General features: G+C 36.0%; 1 protein-coding gene across 1 annotated transcript; it reads right to left on the minus strand.

The window, feature by feature from the left end:
• Positions 1-4,384: 4,384 nt before the first annotated feature.
• On the minus strand, positions 4,385-8,669 carry LOC110775967 (uncharacterized). Its single transcript, XM_021980556.2, has 4 exons — positions 8,392-8,669; positions 5,917-6,070; positions 5,763-5,833; positions 4,385-4,804 (listed from the first exon to the last, which is right to left on the minus strand). The coding sequence occupies exons 1-4, from the start codon at positions 8,602-8,604 to the stop codon at positions 4,580-4,582; spliced, it is 663 nt and encodes a 220-aa protein (XP_021836248.1). The 5' UTR covers positions 8,605-8,669; the 3' UTR covers positions 4,385-4,579.
• Between the last annotated feature and the right edge of the window lie 10,479 nt (positions 8,670-19,148).

The following is a 19,148-nucleotide window of genomic DNA, read 5'->3' on the forward strand; positions in this document are numbered from 1 at the left end:
GAACACATATTTGTACCAAATTCATTATCGTTGTATTATAATCTTGATCATATACTACTAATTTTGTTATGTTGAGAGCTATCTCCCCCTAATACGTGCATGTATTTATTTATAAATTTGGTTCGGAGAGCACGCTACAATGTCTACTAGACATATGTTTTGATTATCTTCATACACCATTATGTGTATTTCGAAATTACATTCATACTCATTTATTCCTCCATGAGTATAATTTATTCTACTTTCACATTCTCGATCATGACTATTGACATTATCTTTATTATTTCTAGTCATACAATTTCTCATTCACTTCTGGGAATGATTTACCTAGTTGAACATGATCATAGTATTCAGGATTTCTTTATTTTGTTCATTCACCCAAAAGACAATATATGAACTAATTAAAAACTCTATTGAATATTTCTCACAATTATCGTGTCTGCAGGACCACACTAGTTTCATGAAAGATATAAAGGGTATCTTGACAACAAGATTCAGAAACTATTATGGTATTCTAGGTCATATTTTCTTGTACATCTCCAAAAGGATTTACAGGCTTCTAATAGTCAAATGTCCAGACTTAAGCCGTGAACTAAAATGAAGGCTATATATTTGCATCTCAATTTATAATAGCTTTGATTATAATTATCTTCAAAGAAGAGCAAGACCCACTAATTTATGTTTTCAACATTATATAGTAAATTATTATTAATTTTTCCCTTGTTTCCATAGACCAATGTCCTTTTCCTCCACAGCGGTAACATACATTGGCCACATTCTCATTTTATCTTTCTTTTGTTTGTTATCATCTTTGTCCCACTTCTGGTAGGAATATGAGTTATTGAGAGGACCACCTTGACCATATTCATATCAACGCCTACGTCCTCGACCACTACTATTGGCATGATATTTTTCTTTTCCATAATGGGATGTCGCATTCGCTTCAGGGAATAGAGTAGAACCAGTTGGGCGTGATTCATGATTTTTCATCAATAGCTCGTTATTTCGCTCCCACAAGGGGACAAGATATAAGTTCAGAATATTTCTTAAATCTCTTTTCACGGTATTGTGTCTGCAGGACAACATTATTTGCGAGAAAGTTAGAATGTGTTTTCTCCAACATTTCTACACCAATGATTTTCTTTCCACATAATTTCAAGTGTGAATTAGTTCTGAACATAGCTGGGTTATATTCTTCACATACAAACTTAAAGTCTTGTAGTGTTAAATATAATCAATCATAACTAGTTTTGGGTAATATGACAATTTTCTGGTGGTCATGTCTTTCCTTTAGATTACTCAAAAGATTTGTGTATCTTTTACGGCCAAATACTCAATCTTAAGACCCTCATGGAGGTGATGGCGAAGAAATATTATAGCCTTAGCCTTGTTTTGACTTGTTGCTTTATTTCCTTCTTTGATTGTTTCACCAAGGTCTTTTGCATCTAGATGAATTTCAGTATCTAATACCCAAGACAAATAATTCTTTCCAGTAATATCAAGGGCCCCAAATTCAAGTTTTGTAAGATTCGACATAGTTCACACTACAATTGAATATTGCAAATTAGGGCTTATTAGATAATAAACATATTCATAAAAAAAAATGGAATTCAATGTCGTAGTTCAAATAATGTACACACATTACAATTCATGTAATAGGGAAGTATACTTGTTCATGAATTGACGCAATTCAAGCATGAACTCAATTAATCCATCATGAATCATGAATCATGATTAATGCCTCAAAAAATTCTAATCCACCGAAACTAATAATTTCGGCAAATACAAAAGAAAAATAAAATTACTTAATCCTCGGGTAATCATGATTTGACACGGAAGCCTAATAAATAAAGTATGCATATCACAATAAAAGTAATCATGAATAGAAAGGCTTAGGATTTGTAAGGTGCAGCAATTTACAGCTCGCCATATGCAATTGTAAATAAATGAATGGAAACTTAACAATTCACCGATACGCACTTGAATCAACTCATTGATAAATTAATTGCGGCATGAAACAACAGTACCGATACACGCACTGTATTATCAAATATGAAACAAAAATATCGAATAATAAATCTCTACGTCACAATACTTAACAAGTTTAATCTTGAAATACACAAACAATAAATCATGTGTCGATCTATTATATAAAGATCAAATTTAATTAATGTGATTGATAAATTGTACTTACCTCAATGACGGTTATTTTCTCTGTTTCCTTCTCGTTCGCTCAGTCGGCTAGGGTTTGGTGCTGATAACGTGTTGTGAATAAACAGGAGAGAATAAGAGAGAGAATAGGGTTGTGTCCATTATTCCATATAATACTGGGTATATATAGGATACAATAGTTAGGGTTTGACTGAACCCTAGAATATTCCGGAAATACTAATGGGGGTATAATGGGCATCCATATTATATTTCATAACATAATTTATTTATTTGAGCTATATTTTTTTTGAGCTACGTAGCCCAAAATAGCTACAAGGTTTTAACAGTTGTTTATGTCCTTGTTGTACCAATGGTGGGCTACCTGCTCACATGCTCATTTTTTTGTGAGCATGACCATTTGGTAACCATTGGAGTTGCTCTTATTATGTCCAAATTTTAGAAATTTGTGACTCATTGCGAGCAATTTGTGGCTCTTGCACAAGTTAAGTTTTCCCAAAATCGCAAGACAACAATCACAAATCTATACTAATATATTAAAAGGCGTTGAGAAAAATGTCCATGTGGCACATAGTACTCTTGCTTTTGCGCCACATCATCCACTCACATATCATGGACAACCAAAAATCAATATGTACAATGAGGTTTGAACTCCTGACCTCAAGTGTGGAGGATAACTCCCATTACCATCTTAACCAAGAACAATTTGTGTTATATCTTTTCACATTAATTTATAAATGAATGTTAATATGAAGTTTACAACAACTAAACTTTTATGTGACTTTTTATTTTCTATTGACTATTTTGGAAAAAAATAATAATTAAAGAATTAGGACAACCATGAATAAACATGATGTCATAAGTCTCATAAGCATCAACTACATAAATGCATTGCATGACTGCATATGTCTAATTTGGTGTTTGTTAAATTTGAATCACTTATTTCCACTAGAAAACAAATTATAAATTGTAAGTTGATGCAATTGAAAAATTATTTCTCATGATAAATGACTTAGTGTGTTTGTGTAGTTGATGAAGTTGATGAATGCTTTCACTTAATATAATGCTATACATGTATCTTATCAAAAAATTTGCTCAAGAAAAATCTAAAATTTAACCATTCAATGTAGCAATCGGGGCATCGCCCGAGCCACACACTAGTTCTTATTTAAACGCGGTGTACAATAAATACGGAGTATTATACATCGGGGTAAAAGTTGACTTAAAGTGTTTAAAAGTTATCTGGTATAATGTACAAGTTACTCCGTATCTATTTCTTAGTGATAAAAAATTTCATTATAAAAATTATTTCTTCAACATCACTAATAATGTATAAAATTAATCATTTAACCCTTTAAAATGTTTGTCCATCATTTTTTTCATTATATAAAAATTAATTAAAATATATTAAAAGTAACCAAAAAAACTGGGTAAAAGTTATAAAAATTTGGATAAAAATTATTCTGATGTATAATAAATTTATTGTGTACCTTGTGCAAGCAAGAACGTGCAAGCAATACCTTTTCCAAAGTAAAATGAAAGTAGTACATTGATAACTAATTGAACTCATAATTCGTGACTAGGAGTGTGCAAAAGTTGGTTCGGACCGAAAAAACAAAACGGACCAGACCGGACCGAAAGCAATCGATCCAATCTCCGGGTCGGGAAATTGATATCAATTTCCGTTCTTCAGTCCGGTCCGGTCCGGTTCAAAACCCGATTTTGGACCTTACCAATTTTCCCTCAATAAAATATAATATAAACTATTTAAACATTTAATTCTCCACTTTAACATGTTGTAAATATTACTTCATATTGTGATATATTTTATTTTAGCTTTAAAAAAAGGCCTTAAACAATTGGTTTTTTCCATATATATTTTTTTTCCTTTTTTACCATAATTTTTAGAAAAAATAAAAAATACTCCGTATTAGAAATGGGTCTACAATCGGTCAAAACCGGTCTGATCCGGGTTTTGATTTTTTCGATCCAGTATGAATCTGTCCCAAGCATAATCGGTCCGGTATTCGGGTCTTGAATTATCTAAATTTTGATCTTCGGTCCAATTCAGGTCGGTCCGGTCCGGTCCAGGTTTGAACCGATGAACACCCCTATTCGTGACTATACTCAATTTGACTGATGGAAATCGGAGTGAGAGTATGAGAGAGAGAGAGAGGCCCTCGTAGACAAGTCTGTGGATGAGTTAGATATCGACTAAAGAGTAAAGGAGTGTCTACTAATATCTTTTGCAATTCATGTCAAAAATTTGCTTTTCATCATCTTCCTAACCTACACAAAATTATAAATTCACTAATTTGTCAAATCAGACGCTACTGTGACAGAACATTAGTGCATTCAGAACTTGCAGATGGAGTTGTGCTCATTGAGGAACTTCATACTTGAGCCTGAACTAACGAACTCGAGATTTTACCTGCATTTCTTTAGCAATTGATGGCAACCATCTCTCTCCCCTAATTTTCTTCAACTGTGCTACCCTTTCTTCCTCTCTTTTAGCAGCTTCTTTTGCAGCAGCTTCTTTAGCTTTCAGTTTAGATAGAGATTTTTGGGTTGCATCTTTTGCAGTATCTAAGATATCCGTTCCCTCAACAACAACAGACTGCAATCTTCTTTTAAACTGCGTCAAAACATTGAAAGTCCCTTCATTAATTGAAGTGTGTTATCTGAGAGAGTACATACCACGTAATATTTTAAGCATCTCCACCGGTAAGCTAATTTCTACATTAGCTTGTCATGCCACATAATATTTTAAGCTACTCTTTTTCAAAAGGTCTTGCGCGCACAAGGTGTACAATAAATTTATTGTACACCAAGATAACTTTAACCATTTTTTTTGTAACTTTAACTTAGTTTTGATTAACTTTTATATTAGTAAAAACAATTGATAGATAAATATTTTAAAGGGTTAAATTGTTAATTTTATACATTATTAGTGATTTTGAAGAAATAAGTTTTACTAAAATGAAAAAATTTATCACTTAAAAATAGATAACTTTTACATATATATGCTTAACTTTTAAGCATTTTGAGATAAATATTGTACACCCATTGTAAATAAGAATTTGTGACTCTTTTTAGCTAGTTGGTACCCCAACGATTAGCTACTAGCTTGACATTTATTGTAGTCATATTTGTCAATCAATATTTTTAGGGGTGGCAATTCGGGACGATGGTTCAGATTCGAGCTTGGTTTTGGGTGGATTTCGGGTTGTGTCAAAAAATATTTTAAATATTTTAAAACTTAATATTACTACAAAATATGATAAATGGATCAAATCGGTCGGTTTCAGGTCATTCGGGTTTGGTTCAGGTCGGGTTCGGGTTTCTCTCAACTTCATGTCGGCTTCGAGTCGGGTTATCAGGTCGGGTCAGAGATTGTCAGCCCTAGATATCTTAAACTTACTTTTATTTAATATTATTTCATAGGCCAATTATTTTTCAAGCAAATTAGTTTGCCTAAGCTAATTTATTATTTCAACTCCAATGGTCAAGCTAGTAGCTTGGAATTTCTAAAAAATGGAAGCAAGTCCCTAACTACAACCATTGGAGTTGCTCTAATGAGTGTAAGAACAAACCTTCTTTGATTTCTCATCTATCGCTTCACCAGGAAGAATTCTGGGTTTCCTTTTTGGTCCCTTCAGTTCAACTGAAAACAAGGACATAGTTCATTCTGACAAGTTTCAAGTCTCTGAATAAGTGGGATGAGATAGAAGAGAAACGTAGTTATACCTCTATGATCAAACACTATGCCGACTGGAGCTTGCTTGAATAAACGAACCCCGCCATCATTTAAAACCGGATCGTCGTCAATGGCGTCAATGGGATCTGAACTTTCCACCATGTCTAAAGATTTAGTCAATATGTCATCCAGGGTCTTTTGTGCCTGTCAGTTGCAATATAAACTCTCAGCAAACAGATTAGACAATGACCTAATTTGACAGTTAACTGTGCTTAATAATGAGATTACTAGGGAGACACGCACATAAGATCTCGGTAGAATTTGAATCCTGATCTTTTATCTCTCAATGATTTTTGAATTTCAAGTTTACAAACAACAACGAATTTCAAAATGCTACTCGTAGCTTCTTAACCAAACTTTAGTATTCTCCCTCAAGTCCCTACATTCCTTCCATTTCCAGTGAATAGCTAATACGGAGTAGGTAACAAGAGACAAAATCCGATGAACATTGCATTTCCTATTTGTATCATTTACCAGTTCTTGTTCAAATTAGGCTATTTTGCCAAATAATGGGATTACGTGGGAGAAATGCACATGAATTCTTGAAAGACCCTTAAATCTCAATGACTATACCAGTATACCTTTTCGATGATCTTCGAATTTCAAGTCCACAAATCAGCTTCTAACTTTCAGAACTTTTAGGTCCTCAACCTAAATTGATTTTTTCCCCTCAAACCTTAACATTCCTTTCATTTCCAGTGAAATATCATATAGTTTGAGTAATGATAAACAAAATGATCAAGTGAACATTGCTTTCCTTATTCTGAAGATTTTTCGACAATAAACCTTGGAATCTTGGGTATACATTGGTACTGTAGTTCTAACTACTGTTGTAACCCAAAGAGGCTTCTTTAAAAGTTTTCAATATAATTTTCCATCAGCATTGTCTCTCAAAAAGGTCATACGAATTTGACTTAGCCTTTGAAATGAGCTTCGCCTAGGTCAATATTTGGCTACATGACAGCTATGCCAAATTTCCAAGATAGCGCACATGGACACCGACACGCTTACCACTCGGTTTCTTCTAAAGTTTCATGGTTGAAGCCTTCAAAAAGGTCAAAAGGGCATGATATATATTCTTCGTAATAAATGGTGGGTATGGGAATAAATCTAAGTGTTATTTGGCAAGAAAATAACATCGTGATGTCCATGATAATGAAATTTTGTCTCAAACATGGTGTTTTTCTTCATAGTTTTGCATTCCCACCTAATACCAATCCCCAAATGGTAATGGACGGTAATGAAAATTTATAAAGAAAAAGAGATAATTTTGAGTAAACTAGCATTACCATGGGAATGGATATCGATTTTCCTTATAAATTTACATACAAATTCATTCCAATTGACCTCATTTATGGCCAGTTACCAAACGGGCCGTAAGAGTCTAAGAAAATCTTATAAAATAATTTAAGATTCGACAAGAGAAACTTCTCATTTTTGTCAAGATTAAAGCCCAAATTCCAAGTTGCCTAGATCTAAAGAGATATTCGAGGTCCAAGAGCTCTATACAAATTTCCTCAGTCGACCACATTTCCTTTCCTTTCCTTTCACCTTTGGGGGGGTGGGGGGCTATCATGGGTCAGCTGATCCTTGAATTGATTTGGGGACGGAAAAGGGAGCCTCTTTGTGAAGCTGGTCCACAATCAGTACCTTATCAGGATCAAATATGATGCTGTGACTGACAACAGAGATGGTCTTAATGATATAAAGGGGATTATTGGGTGTGTTAGTGACATTAAGATGAAGAGTCAGGGGTATATAAACACCCTTCTGAGATTCTGACTATAAATTTTTCATACAGAAACCAGCATTGATCCAAACTAACTGACCTATTGACATGTTCATCCTACATCAGCTACTTACAGAAAAAATAAGGAGTCTCTTAGGAATTTCTTTAATGGATCCCAAAATAATGTGAACATTTGGGCAGTAATTTGTCCTAAACAGGAATAGTATTCTCTTAGCCGAGTTGGCGAGTAATCAAGTATTCCGTAGTTGTTTGGCCTAACTTATGGAGTTGGAATTTTCAGGTCTAGAGCAGTTGCTCAAAGTTAAGCTTCAATTCTTCGTCTACCTTACTACAGGGTACTCCGTATTAATCAAGCAATACCTAATCTTTTCAAAGCTAGTCTCAAACATATACCCACCAAAGAAACATCAAAATCACTATCTTGAAAACACTACTCAAATTGGTGTATACAGTAGTGTAGTAATTTATTGATTAATTTCATGAACCTGCTTAATTTAGTGCTTATTAACAGTTAATTACAATTCATAGTTGCCATTAACATCTCAGTTCTAAAAAAATGCAATCACCACCCAATTAGCCGTATGAAATTGGAATAATTTACCATGTGGGAAATCAGTGAAGCAGATTAATATTAACAAGACGCAAAATTAAATTCCATGAAAGTAGAATAAATTGGCGATAACATTACGATGGTTGCTAGGGAGGGAGAAATGACCTTAATTTGATAGTGCTTGATGGGCTGGGGTTGAAGTTTGACGTCCTCATCGTCGTCATCAGACGCAGGAGTGGGTGTTGGGTTGGGCTGAGAACAACCCGGAAAGGTGGAGGCGGCGGAGTTGATGGCGGCTTTCCATTCTTCATCACCGTCTTCATCTCCGCTGCTGCTGCTGCTGCAGTGTAGTTCCTCTTTCATCGTCTCCGACCCCATGTTCGCTCAGTTGCTGGCTTTTCCTCACCCCTTCTGTTGGGCCTTTGCTCGAAACCCCCCAACCCTTCTTTACTGTTCGATTTCCCACTCACTAATTTTTTAAAATTAAAAAAAAAAAAAAAAAACGAATGATTCCACCGAAAATGCATAGGGGGTGTTTGGTTATGAGAGGTTTGAGAGAAAAAGAGCTTTTTGGGGTGAATTAGAGAGTTGACTTTTAGAAAAAGCTATTTGGAAGTGTTTGGTTAGGAGAGGTTTGGAAGAGAGTTTTGGGTGAAAAAACTAAATTTGAAAAAGTTCAATATAGGAGCTTTTTGCAATTAGAGGTTTGAGAAAGTGGATGAAAATGACTATTTTGTCCTACTATTGCCTATAATTACAACCACTATCAACCTTGGTACCCTACATTATTTTTGTCCTAAAAACATTACTCACTTTCTTTTTCATTTCACCCTATTTACTAGATTCGTTTTTTGTAATAATAAATTTTATATTAGTACTTTGAAGCAATTGAAATATATTGCAATTATGCTTGAAATATCATTAGTAATATTTTTCTATTTGAAAAATATATATTACTAAAAAAAATTAATTAAAAATATTTGTTTTAAAAATTATTTTATTCAGTGATTGTTTATTAAAAAAAATAAAGAGAAAAAAATTAACACAATAAACTATTTGTCTAATATTAATAAAAAAAATAAAGTATGTCAATGTCCTTAATGGTCATTTTACATATTAAACAACTAACAACTATCAGCTAATTTACCAAACACTTTTACACAAACAGCTAATGCAAACAGCTAACCGCTAACAGATAGTCAAACCAGCTATAAGCTAACAGCTAACAGCTCCTAACCAAACAGGGCCTATCAAATTTGTAGGAAATGAGAAAAAATACAACTTATAACCTTTTTTTTTTAAGAGGTCAGCTTTAGATGGAATCTGTGAATATAATGGTACAGCTTACCCTAATACGAGTGTCTGGTACTCATATATATAATAATATCGTGCAATAGTATAATTACGAGTATACATTTAGTATCATCTATTTGTTACTTTGTTAGGTTATGATACATATGACAATACATAAATCATGCGGAAAAACCATAAAGCCAGGAAAGCATATTATTTACACATAATCATTTAGCATAGTATAGATGCAAACACTTTGTAGCGTGCCTTCCCTAGCTGCGCCCGAACCGAACAAGAACAAGTCTTTAGGACTCCAAATGTCGTCCCTTCGTAGATAGTCCACAGTACGTCCGGATCCGCCTCAAGATTGACCAACTAGAATCGCCCTTAAGGTACTTAGGAATTTTCGGCTATTATTGTGCAAGAGTGTGGCTGAATTTTCTTTCAAAAACTTACCCTTTTGAATACTTCAATCGTGTTTATAAATTATGACCCTAGGCCCTTATTTATAGAGGTTTTGGAAAGGGAATTGGAATCCTAGTAGGATACGATTTAATTAAACTTAGAATCCTACAAGGACTCTAATTAATTAAATAATCCTAATAGGAATATGAATTTAATCATACACCAAATCCTAATAGATTTAGGAATTGTGCATGGACACAAACACACACGCACGGAGCCACGAGGGCGCCAGCACGCGTGCGCTCGGCCCACGCAGCCCACGCTGGGCAGCCTTGCCTTGGCGCCCTGGGCCTGCCTTGCGGTGGGCCTGGCGCTGCCTTGGGTTGGGCGTTGGCGCGCGTCTTTGCTTGCTGGGCGATGGCCTGACTTCGTGCTGGTCCTTCGTCCGACAGGCCTCGTCCGATGCTTATTCGTACGATACGCTTCCGATTAAATTCCCGGTTCCGGAATTCATTTCCGATACGAACAATATTTAATATTTCCGATTCCGGAATTAATTTCCGTTTCGAACAAATATTTAATATTTCCGTTTCCGGAACTATTTTCCGATTCCGATAATATTTCCGATTCTGACAATATTTCCGTTTCCGGCAATATTTCTGATTCCGGCAATATTTCCATTTCCGATAATATTTTCCGATACGTACCATGTTTCCGTTTTCGGCAACATCTACGACTTGGATAATATTTATATTTCCGATACGATCCATATTTCCGTTTCCGGCAATATCATTGTTTCCGGAGTATTCATTTCTTGTTTGTGACGATCTCAGCTCCCACTGAAACCAAGATCCGTCGATTCCGAATATCCATATATAGAGTATCTAATGCTATTAAATACTTGATCCGTTTACGTACTATTTGTGTGACCCTACGGGTTCAGTCAAGAGTAAGCTGTGGATTAATATCATTAATTCCACTTGAACTGAAGCGGCCTCTAGCTAGGCATTCAACTCACTTGATCTCACTGAATTATTAACTTGTTAATTAATACTGAACCGCATTTATTAGACTTAACATTGAATGCATACTTGGACCAAGGGCCTTATTTCCTTCAGTCTCCCACTTGTCCTTAGGGACAAGTGTGCATTTCCTAATTCCTTTGTCGCTCGATGCTTGCTCTTGAACATAAGGTAAGAGTTGTCATCCTTATTATGTCCAGAGGTGTTTCTCAGTTTCAGAGTTCAACTGATCATTAGGAAATGCACACTTGTCCCTAAGGACAAGTGGGAGACTGAAGGAAATAATGCTTATGATTCATCCGAGCACGGCCATTGAGACTGAAGGAAATAATGCCTAGAAACTGTGAAATGCATGGCCGTGCTCGGATGAATCATAGGCTATGAATCATTAGGAAATGCACACTTGTCCCTAAGGATAATCATAGCCTAGATAATCATAGCCTATGATTCATCCGAGCACGGCCATGCATTTCACAGTTTCTAGCTCTCCGAGTGGCCTTGTACAACTTTTAAGCATCTCATCCCGATTTATGGGAGGACAATCCCAATCTTGCGATCTTGAGATTAGACTTCGTTTGATAGGTGATTACCTGAGCGTTGCCTTTATAGACTCCTTTTACGGTGCGACGGTTGGTCAACGTCAAAGCAACCAGTTCTCAAACAAGTAATCTCAAATCACTCAGGTATTGAGGATTTAGTGTCTAATAATTTTAATGAAATTTACTTATGACAGATTTTCATCTCTTACAGTAAAGTTTCATAGGTCTGTCCGATACTAGTCTTCCCAAAGTAAGTATCTATGCAAATGATTATGACATTGCCATGTCCACATAGTTTAAGAAACAAAACTACTAGTCATCTTGCATTCTAGTCGTCTAACGTTTTCTATGCGTCCAATTTTATAGAAAACTCCGACCAGGGACCATTTTCAACTTTTGACATTCAAGTTCACTTGATAGACATTTCTTAGTCACAGGACTGGTCCTGACAGTCTATCTTGAATATATCGTCAAATTGAAGGGACTCATCATTTAATAAACCACAATTAAATGGAAAAATGAATTCTATTCATTTATTGTGAATGATTAACCAATAATGTTTTACAAAGATTTAAACTCTAAAACTTTAAAACATTAAATAAGGACATCAAAGCCATTCTCCAATATGCTTGATTCCCATAGCTGCAGTGTGCGAGTTGTGCTTCGCCTGCGGCAGAGGTTTAGTCAATGGATCTTATATGTTGTCATCAGTTCCAATCTTGCTTATCTCGACTTCTTTTCTTTTAACGAACTCTCGCAGAAGGTGAAATCTACGAAGTACATGCTTAACTCTTTGGTGGTGTCTAGGCTCCTTTGCCTGTGCAATAGCTCCGTTGTTATCACAATACAGGGCTATTGGTCCTTTAATGGAGGGGACTACACCTAGTTCACCTATGAACTTCCTTAGCCATATAGCTTCCTCTGCTGCTTCATGTGCAGCAATGTACTTCGCTTCAGTTGTAGAATCTGCAATGGTTCTTTGCTTAGCACTTTTCCAGCTTACTGCACCTCCGTTGAGGCAGAAGACAAACCCAAACTGTGATCTGAAATCATCTTTGTCAGTTTGGAAACTTGCGTCCGTATAGCCTTTAACAATTAATTCATCATCTCCACCATAGACCAGGAAGTCATCTTTGTGCCTTTTCAGGTACTTCAGAATATTCTTGGCAGCAGTCCAATGTGCCTCTCCTGGGTCTGACTGGTATCTGCTCGTAGCACTGAGTGCGTACGCAACATCCGGGCGTGTACACATCATAGCATATATTATTGAACCAATCAATGATGCATATGGAATCCCACTCATTCGTCTACGCTCATCAAGTGTTTTTGGGCACTGAGTCTTGCTTAGAGTCATTCCATGAGACACGGGTAGGTAGCCTCGCTTGGAGTCTGCCATCTTGAACCTTTCAAGCACCTTATTGATATAAGTGCTTTGACTAAGTCCAATCATCCTTTTAGATCTATCTCTGTAAATCTTGATGCCCAATATGTAATGTGCTTCTCCTAGATCCTTCATCGAAAAACATTTTCCAAGTCAAATCTTGACAGAGTTCAACATAGGAATGTCATTTCCGATAAGTAATATGTCGTCGACATATAATACTAGAAAATCAATTTTTCTCCCATTGACCTTCTTGTATACACAAGATTCGTCTGCGTTCTTGATGAAACCAAAGTCAATGACTGCTTCATCAAAACGTATATTCCAGCTCCTTGATGCCTGCTTCAATCCGTAGATTGATTTCTTTAGCTTGCATACCTTTTTAGCATTCTTTGGATCCTCAAAACCTTAAGGCTGTGTCATGAACACAGTTTATGTTAAAACGCCGTTTAAGAAAGCGGTTTTGACATCCATCTGCCATATTTCGTAATCGTAATATGCAGCGATTGTTAACATTATCCGAATAGACTTTAGCATTGCAACTGGTGAAAAGGTTTCATCGTAATCCACACCGTGGACTTGCCTGTAACCTTTTGCAACCAATCTAGCTTTGAAAACTTCAAGTTTCCCATCCTTGTCCTTTTTCAGTTTGAAAACCCATTTGCTTCCAATGGCTTGGTAGCCATCTGGCAAATCGACCAAATCCCATACTTGGTTTTCAGACATGGAGTCTAATTCAGATTGCATGGCTTCTTGCCATTGCTTGGAGCTAGGGCTCGTCATAGCTTGTTTGTAAGTCGCAGGTTCATCACTTTCAAGTAATAGAACGTCATAGCTCTCGTTCGTCAAAATGCCTAAGTACCTTTCCGGTTGAGATCTATATCTTTGCGATCTACGCGAGGTAACATTTCTAGATTGACCATGATTCTCACCAGATTCTTCTAAAGATCTCTGAGTTTCATCCTGAATGTCGTCTTGAGCATTTTCTAGAGTTTGTTGTTCGACTCGAATTTCTTCGAGGTCTACTTTTCTCCCACTTGTCATTTTGGAAATATGATCTTTCTCCAAAAAGACACCATCTCGAGCAACAAACACCTTGTTCTCAGATGTATTGTAGAAGTAATACCCCTTTGTTTCCTTTGGATAGCCCACAAGGATACATTTGTCAGATTTCGGATGAAGTTTGTCTGAAATTAATCGTTTGACGTATACTTCACATCCCCAAATCTTAAGAAAAGACACATTTGGAGGCTTTCCAAACCATAACTCATATGGAGTCTTTTCGACAGCTTTAGACGGAGCTATATTTATAGTGAGTGTAGCTGTATTTAGTGTATGTCCCCAAAATTCTATTGGAAGTTCGGCCTGACCCATCATTGACCTAACCATGTCTAGCAAGGTTCTGTTCCTCCGTTCCGACACACCGTTCCATTGTGGTGTTCCAGGAGGAGTCAATTCTGATAGAATTCCACAATCTTTCAGATGGTCATCAAATTCATAGCTCAGATATTCACCGCCTCTATCAGACCGCAGTGCCTTAATCTTCTTGCCTAATTGATTCTCTACTTCACTCTGAAATTCCTTGAATTTTTCAAAGGATTCAGACTTATGCTTCATTAGGTAGACATAACCATATCTACTGAAGTCATCAGTGAAAGTGATAAAGTAGCTGAAATCACCTCTAGCGTTTGTAGTCATTGGTCCACATACATCTGTATGGATTAAACCCAATAGTTCAGTTGCTCTTTCTCCAACTTTAGAGAAAGGTTGCTTTGTCATTTTGCCAAGTAAACATGATTCGCATTTACCATAATCCTCTAAGTCAAATGGTTCTAGAATTCCTTCCTTTTGAAGTCTTTCTAAGCGTTTCAAGTTAATATGGCCTAATCGACAATGCCACAGATAGGTGAGATCTGAATCATCCTTTTTGGCCTTTTTGGTATTTATGTTATAAACTTGTTTGTCGTGATCTAATAAATAAAGTCCATTGACTAATCTAGCAGATCCATAAAACATCTCTTTAAAATAAAACGAACAACTATTGTCTTTTATTAAAAAGGAAAATCCCTTAGCATCTAAGCAAGAAACTGAAATGATGTTTTTAGTAAGACTTGGAACATGGAAACATTCTTCCAGTTCCAAAACTAGCCCGGAGGGCAACGACAAATAGTAAGTTCCTACAGCTAATGCAGCAATCCGTGCTCCATTTCCCACTCGTAGGTCGACTTCACCCTTGCTTAACTTTCTACTTCTTCTTAGTCCCTGTGGATTGGAACATAAGTGTGAGCCACAACCTGTATCTAATACCCAAGAAGTTGAATTAGCAAGTATACAGTCTATAACGAAAATACCTGAAGATGGAACGACTGTTCCGTTCTTCTGATCTTCCTTTAGCTTTGGACATTCTCTTTTGTAATGGCCTATTCCATCACAATAAAGACAGCTTGATGTGGACTTGTCCTGCTTTGATTTAGCATTGCCCTTGGACTTTCCACCTTTCTTGAATGGTCTCCCTCTAGCCTTGAGTAAATCTTTGGCTTCACAGTCCAGTATTATCTCAGCCTTTCTGACAAGGTGAACAAATTTTGCAACTGTTTCTTCTCTTGGTTCACGTAGGTATAGTTGCTTCAAGCGACCAAACCCACTGTGTAGTGAATTGAGCAAGATAGATACTGCCATCCTTTCGCTTATTGGTGTTCCTAGTAGACTTAGGCGATCAAAGTATGAACGCATAAGATCCACATGGAACCTCAGTGGGACGCCTACCCTCTGTTTAGTGCGAAGGAGCTGAACATGTGTTTCTTGGACTTCCATCCTATAACACCTGTTGGGAGAACTAACCTTTAGACCAAACATTGAGTCAATCAACTCATGGATGTTCAGGTCCCTGTCCTCCGTGCTTCCACGACAGATATCCCTCAGATTCTTGATGAGCGTAAAAGGTTCATAAGCTACAAACCTTCTAGCCCATTCATCAGGGATATTGTTCAGCATGAGACTCATAACCTTTTTGAGATCCGCATCCCAGGAGGAAAATCTTTCAGGGGTCATGTCTCTGGCATAGTAGCTTGGCATGGGATGTAATAGTACATACTCAAGTCCATTGAGTCTGATTATTTCAACTAGCTTAGCTTCCCATTCAAGAAAATTTGATAGGTTCAGCTTGACCATAAGCTCAGAACCCATGATGATGTTTTGATTGTTGTTTGCCATAGTTAAAACTACAATTGAAAAGAATAAACAAATAAATAACCATTCACAGTTTCTCTTAATAAACTTAAATTCTAGCATACATGCATAATTCAATGTTCATTAAGCATTTTATTCAAGTTATGTGTTCCGGTAGGTGTGAATAAAATGATTCCAAGATCCTAAAATCCATTGAAGAATTAAGCACAGTTTGTCGACTCAATCCTAAAACATCTTAGGTAAGCAAAAACCTTTTTGCTAATAGTCTAGAAACTATTCTTGGTTGATAGGCACGTCTAAGAACTTATTAGGTAAACCTATCGATTTTCCCACGACATAAAAGGACTCCTTACTTATATCGTTGAGTTTCACCAAAACTAACATGTACTCACAATTATTTGTGTACCTTGCCCCTTTAGGACCAATAAGTAACACCTCGCTGAGCGAAAACTATTACTAGATTGATGTAAAGGATATCCAAGCAAGTGTATATTTTGGCATGGCACCTTTTAACTCAATTTTTTTTTAAGTTTGGAACTTAAGGCTCTTACTATGTTGGTTAGATTTTAAGTGAACTAAAATCCTTAATCATGCAACATAATCAAGCTACAATCTCATGCATAATTAAGACATATTTAAAGCAATAAATAACTTAAAGCATGCATAAGATAAATGTGATCTAGTATGGCCCGACTTCATCTTGAAGCTTCAACTTCAAAATCCGTCTCGAAAATCTCCGTGGGAGGCACCATTTTCTTCAAATAGGATAAGCTATAATTAAACTAATTACAACTATTTGATGGTACGCAGACCATATTTGAGTTGAAAAACAATTTTGGTACTTTAGACCAATTACATTCAAATTAATGGTACGCAGACCATATTTTCTATCCTATTTGGGCCATACTAGTCACTTCATAACCTGCAAAACAATACATATACAATATATACCATTCACCCATTCATTATCATGAATGGCCCACATAGTTGGTTAGTAAAACACATTATGCATCACATAAATATTTGCAGCAATTAATTAAGGGCACCAATAATCTACAAATTATTCAGTCCTTATTAATTCTAATCAAGTTGTTTTAACTTAAGGATTTGTAGACCTAATCAAGAGTTTATGACTAAAAGGGCTCCCACTTAAACCAATAAATTCATATGCTTTACTAATTTTAAACATAAAAATGTATTTCTAGTCTAACCGGAAACATACAAATTTAATTAAAATTTAAAGCTCATATAAATTTATAATTGAATCCACATATTTAATTTATTTTCAGTCGTATTTAAATTAATTCATGATTTTAATTTTAGTAAAATAATTAGAATAAATGAAATTTATTATAATTATAATATTCAAAATTAAAATCCAAGAAATGAACTTAAATTATTAATTTTAAAATTAATTAAAATTACGTAAACTGAAAATTTCAAATTAAAATTTTAAAACTCGACAATCATGACATGACGAGCACTTGGGCTTGCGCCCGAGCCCCGTCGAGTGCACGACCCATCGATGTCCATGGCACATCGTCGCAGCAGCCACGCGCAAACGCAGCAAGGCAAGCCACGCTTGCGTGCAGCCTGCCTACCCATAGCATCGCATCAGCTACGATGCTCCTCGCTCGATCGCTCGCTCGAGGCCACGCGTTGTGGTGCGCAGAGCAGCGATCGCTGGGCGACCAACTCTCGCTTGCTCGCGCGCCCACAGCGTGCCATGGCTTCGCCCATCGCCCATCGCGCACAGCGCTCGACATAAGGCAGGGCTGCTGCCTTGTGCTCGCGCGCCATCGCCTTGCTCGCTGCATTCGTACCTTGTGGGCGACGAGCTCCCTTGCTCGTCGTCGCACGCCCGCACTATACAACACCCCTTAAGGGTAACACGTAGCGTCCATTGCTTTGTGCGTGCAAGTTTTATGAGCAATTACATAAAAATTAAAAATTTTTAATTCAAAATTAATGACGAATTAATAAAACATATTAATTTCATAATTTTAGGGCGAAAATTCGAAAATTTATTAATCAATTAATTTCCGATTAATCATGGATTCAAATCTAGGTCATAAAAATTTAAAATTTAACACAAATTAACAATTTTTATGGTGGTTTTTTAATCATAGGTATCTAATTAAATTATTAATTAATTATGAAAATCAAATCAATTCTAAATTATTCGAATTTCAACAAATTAATCATAATTACAAATTAGATTGCATAATTAACAAGGCTAGGCATTCAAACTTGTTAAACATATACAGTAGGTCAATAAAAAATTCAAGATTTATCAACAAGAATCGCAAATATTTAATTTAACATCTTAAATTTACAAAATTTTGCGTTCGAAAAACTAAAACCTCCGAAAAGTCATAGTTAGGCTTCGAATTTGACAATTCTGCGTTCGGCCGAAAAATAATTTTTTTTGTCAAAAATTTAGAATGTCTTTTACATGCGGAATTGACACAAAAATCACTCGATTTGGATGAGTAACGAAGAAACTGCCGAAAAACTGCGTACATATAATTAAATAAACGCAATTTGCAATTAATTAACAATTACGAAAATTAATCACCCCTTTTAATTCTTGCAAATTTGTAATATTTAACCATGTTTATGCAATTTAGATTATGAAAATAATAAGAGGCTCGTGATACCACTGTTAGGTTATGATACATATGACAATACATAAATCATGCGGAAAAACCATACACTAGTAGAAAAAACCCCTGTTGCAGCCCCCTTGTTGCAGCGTACATGTATTAATACGCTTCAACAACCAGTTGGTCAACGCGGGTCAAACCCTTTAAAGGGTTGTTGCAGCGTACAAATTAATTTCCCCCTGCAAAAGAGCTTTTTGCAGCGTACAGAATAAAAGCCCCCTGCAATAGCCCATTTTTATTGCAGCGTACATTTTAAAGCCCCCTGCAATAAACCTGATAAAAAGTTTATTCGCTGCAGTATTGATTGAATAACTAATTCAAACAAATTAATCATCTCATGAATTTCGCTCCTCGCGCACAACTCCTTCTTCCCTTAAGCTTTCCCTGCGTCGTCCGAAAAAAAAAACCTTTCTCTGCGCCGCTCATA

The sequence above is a fragment of the Spinacia oleracea genome, chromosome 3, assembly GCF_020520425.1.
Source record: "Spinacia oleracea cultivar Varoflay chromosome 3, BTI_SOV_V1, whole genome shotgun sequence".
Taxonomy (NCBI): Eukaryota; Viridiplantae; Streptophyta; class Magnoliopsida; order Caryophyllales; family Amaranthaceae; genus Spinacia; species Spinacia oleracea.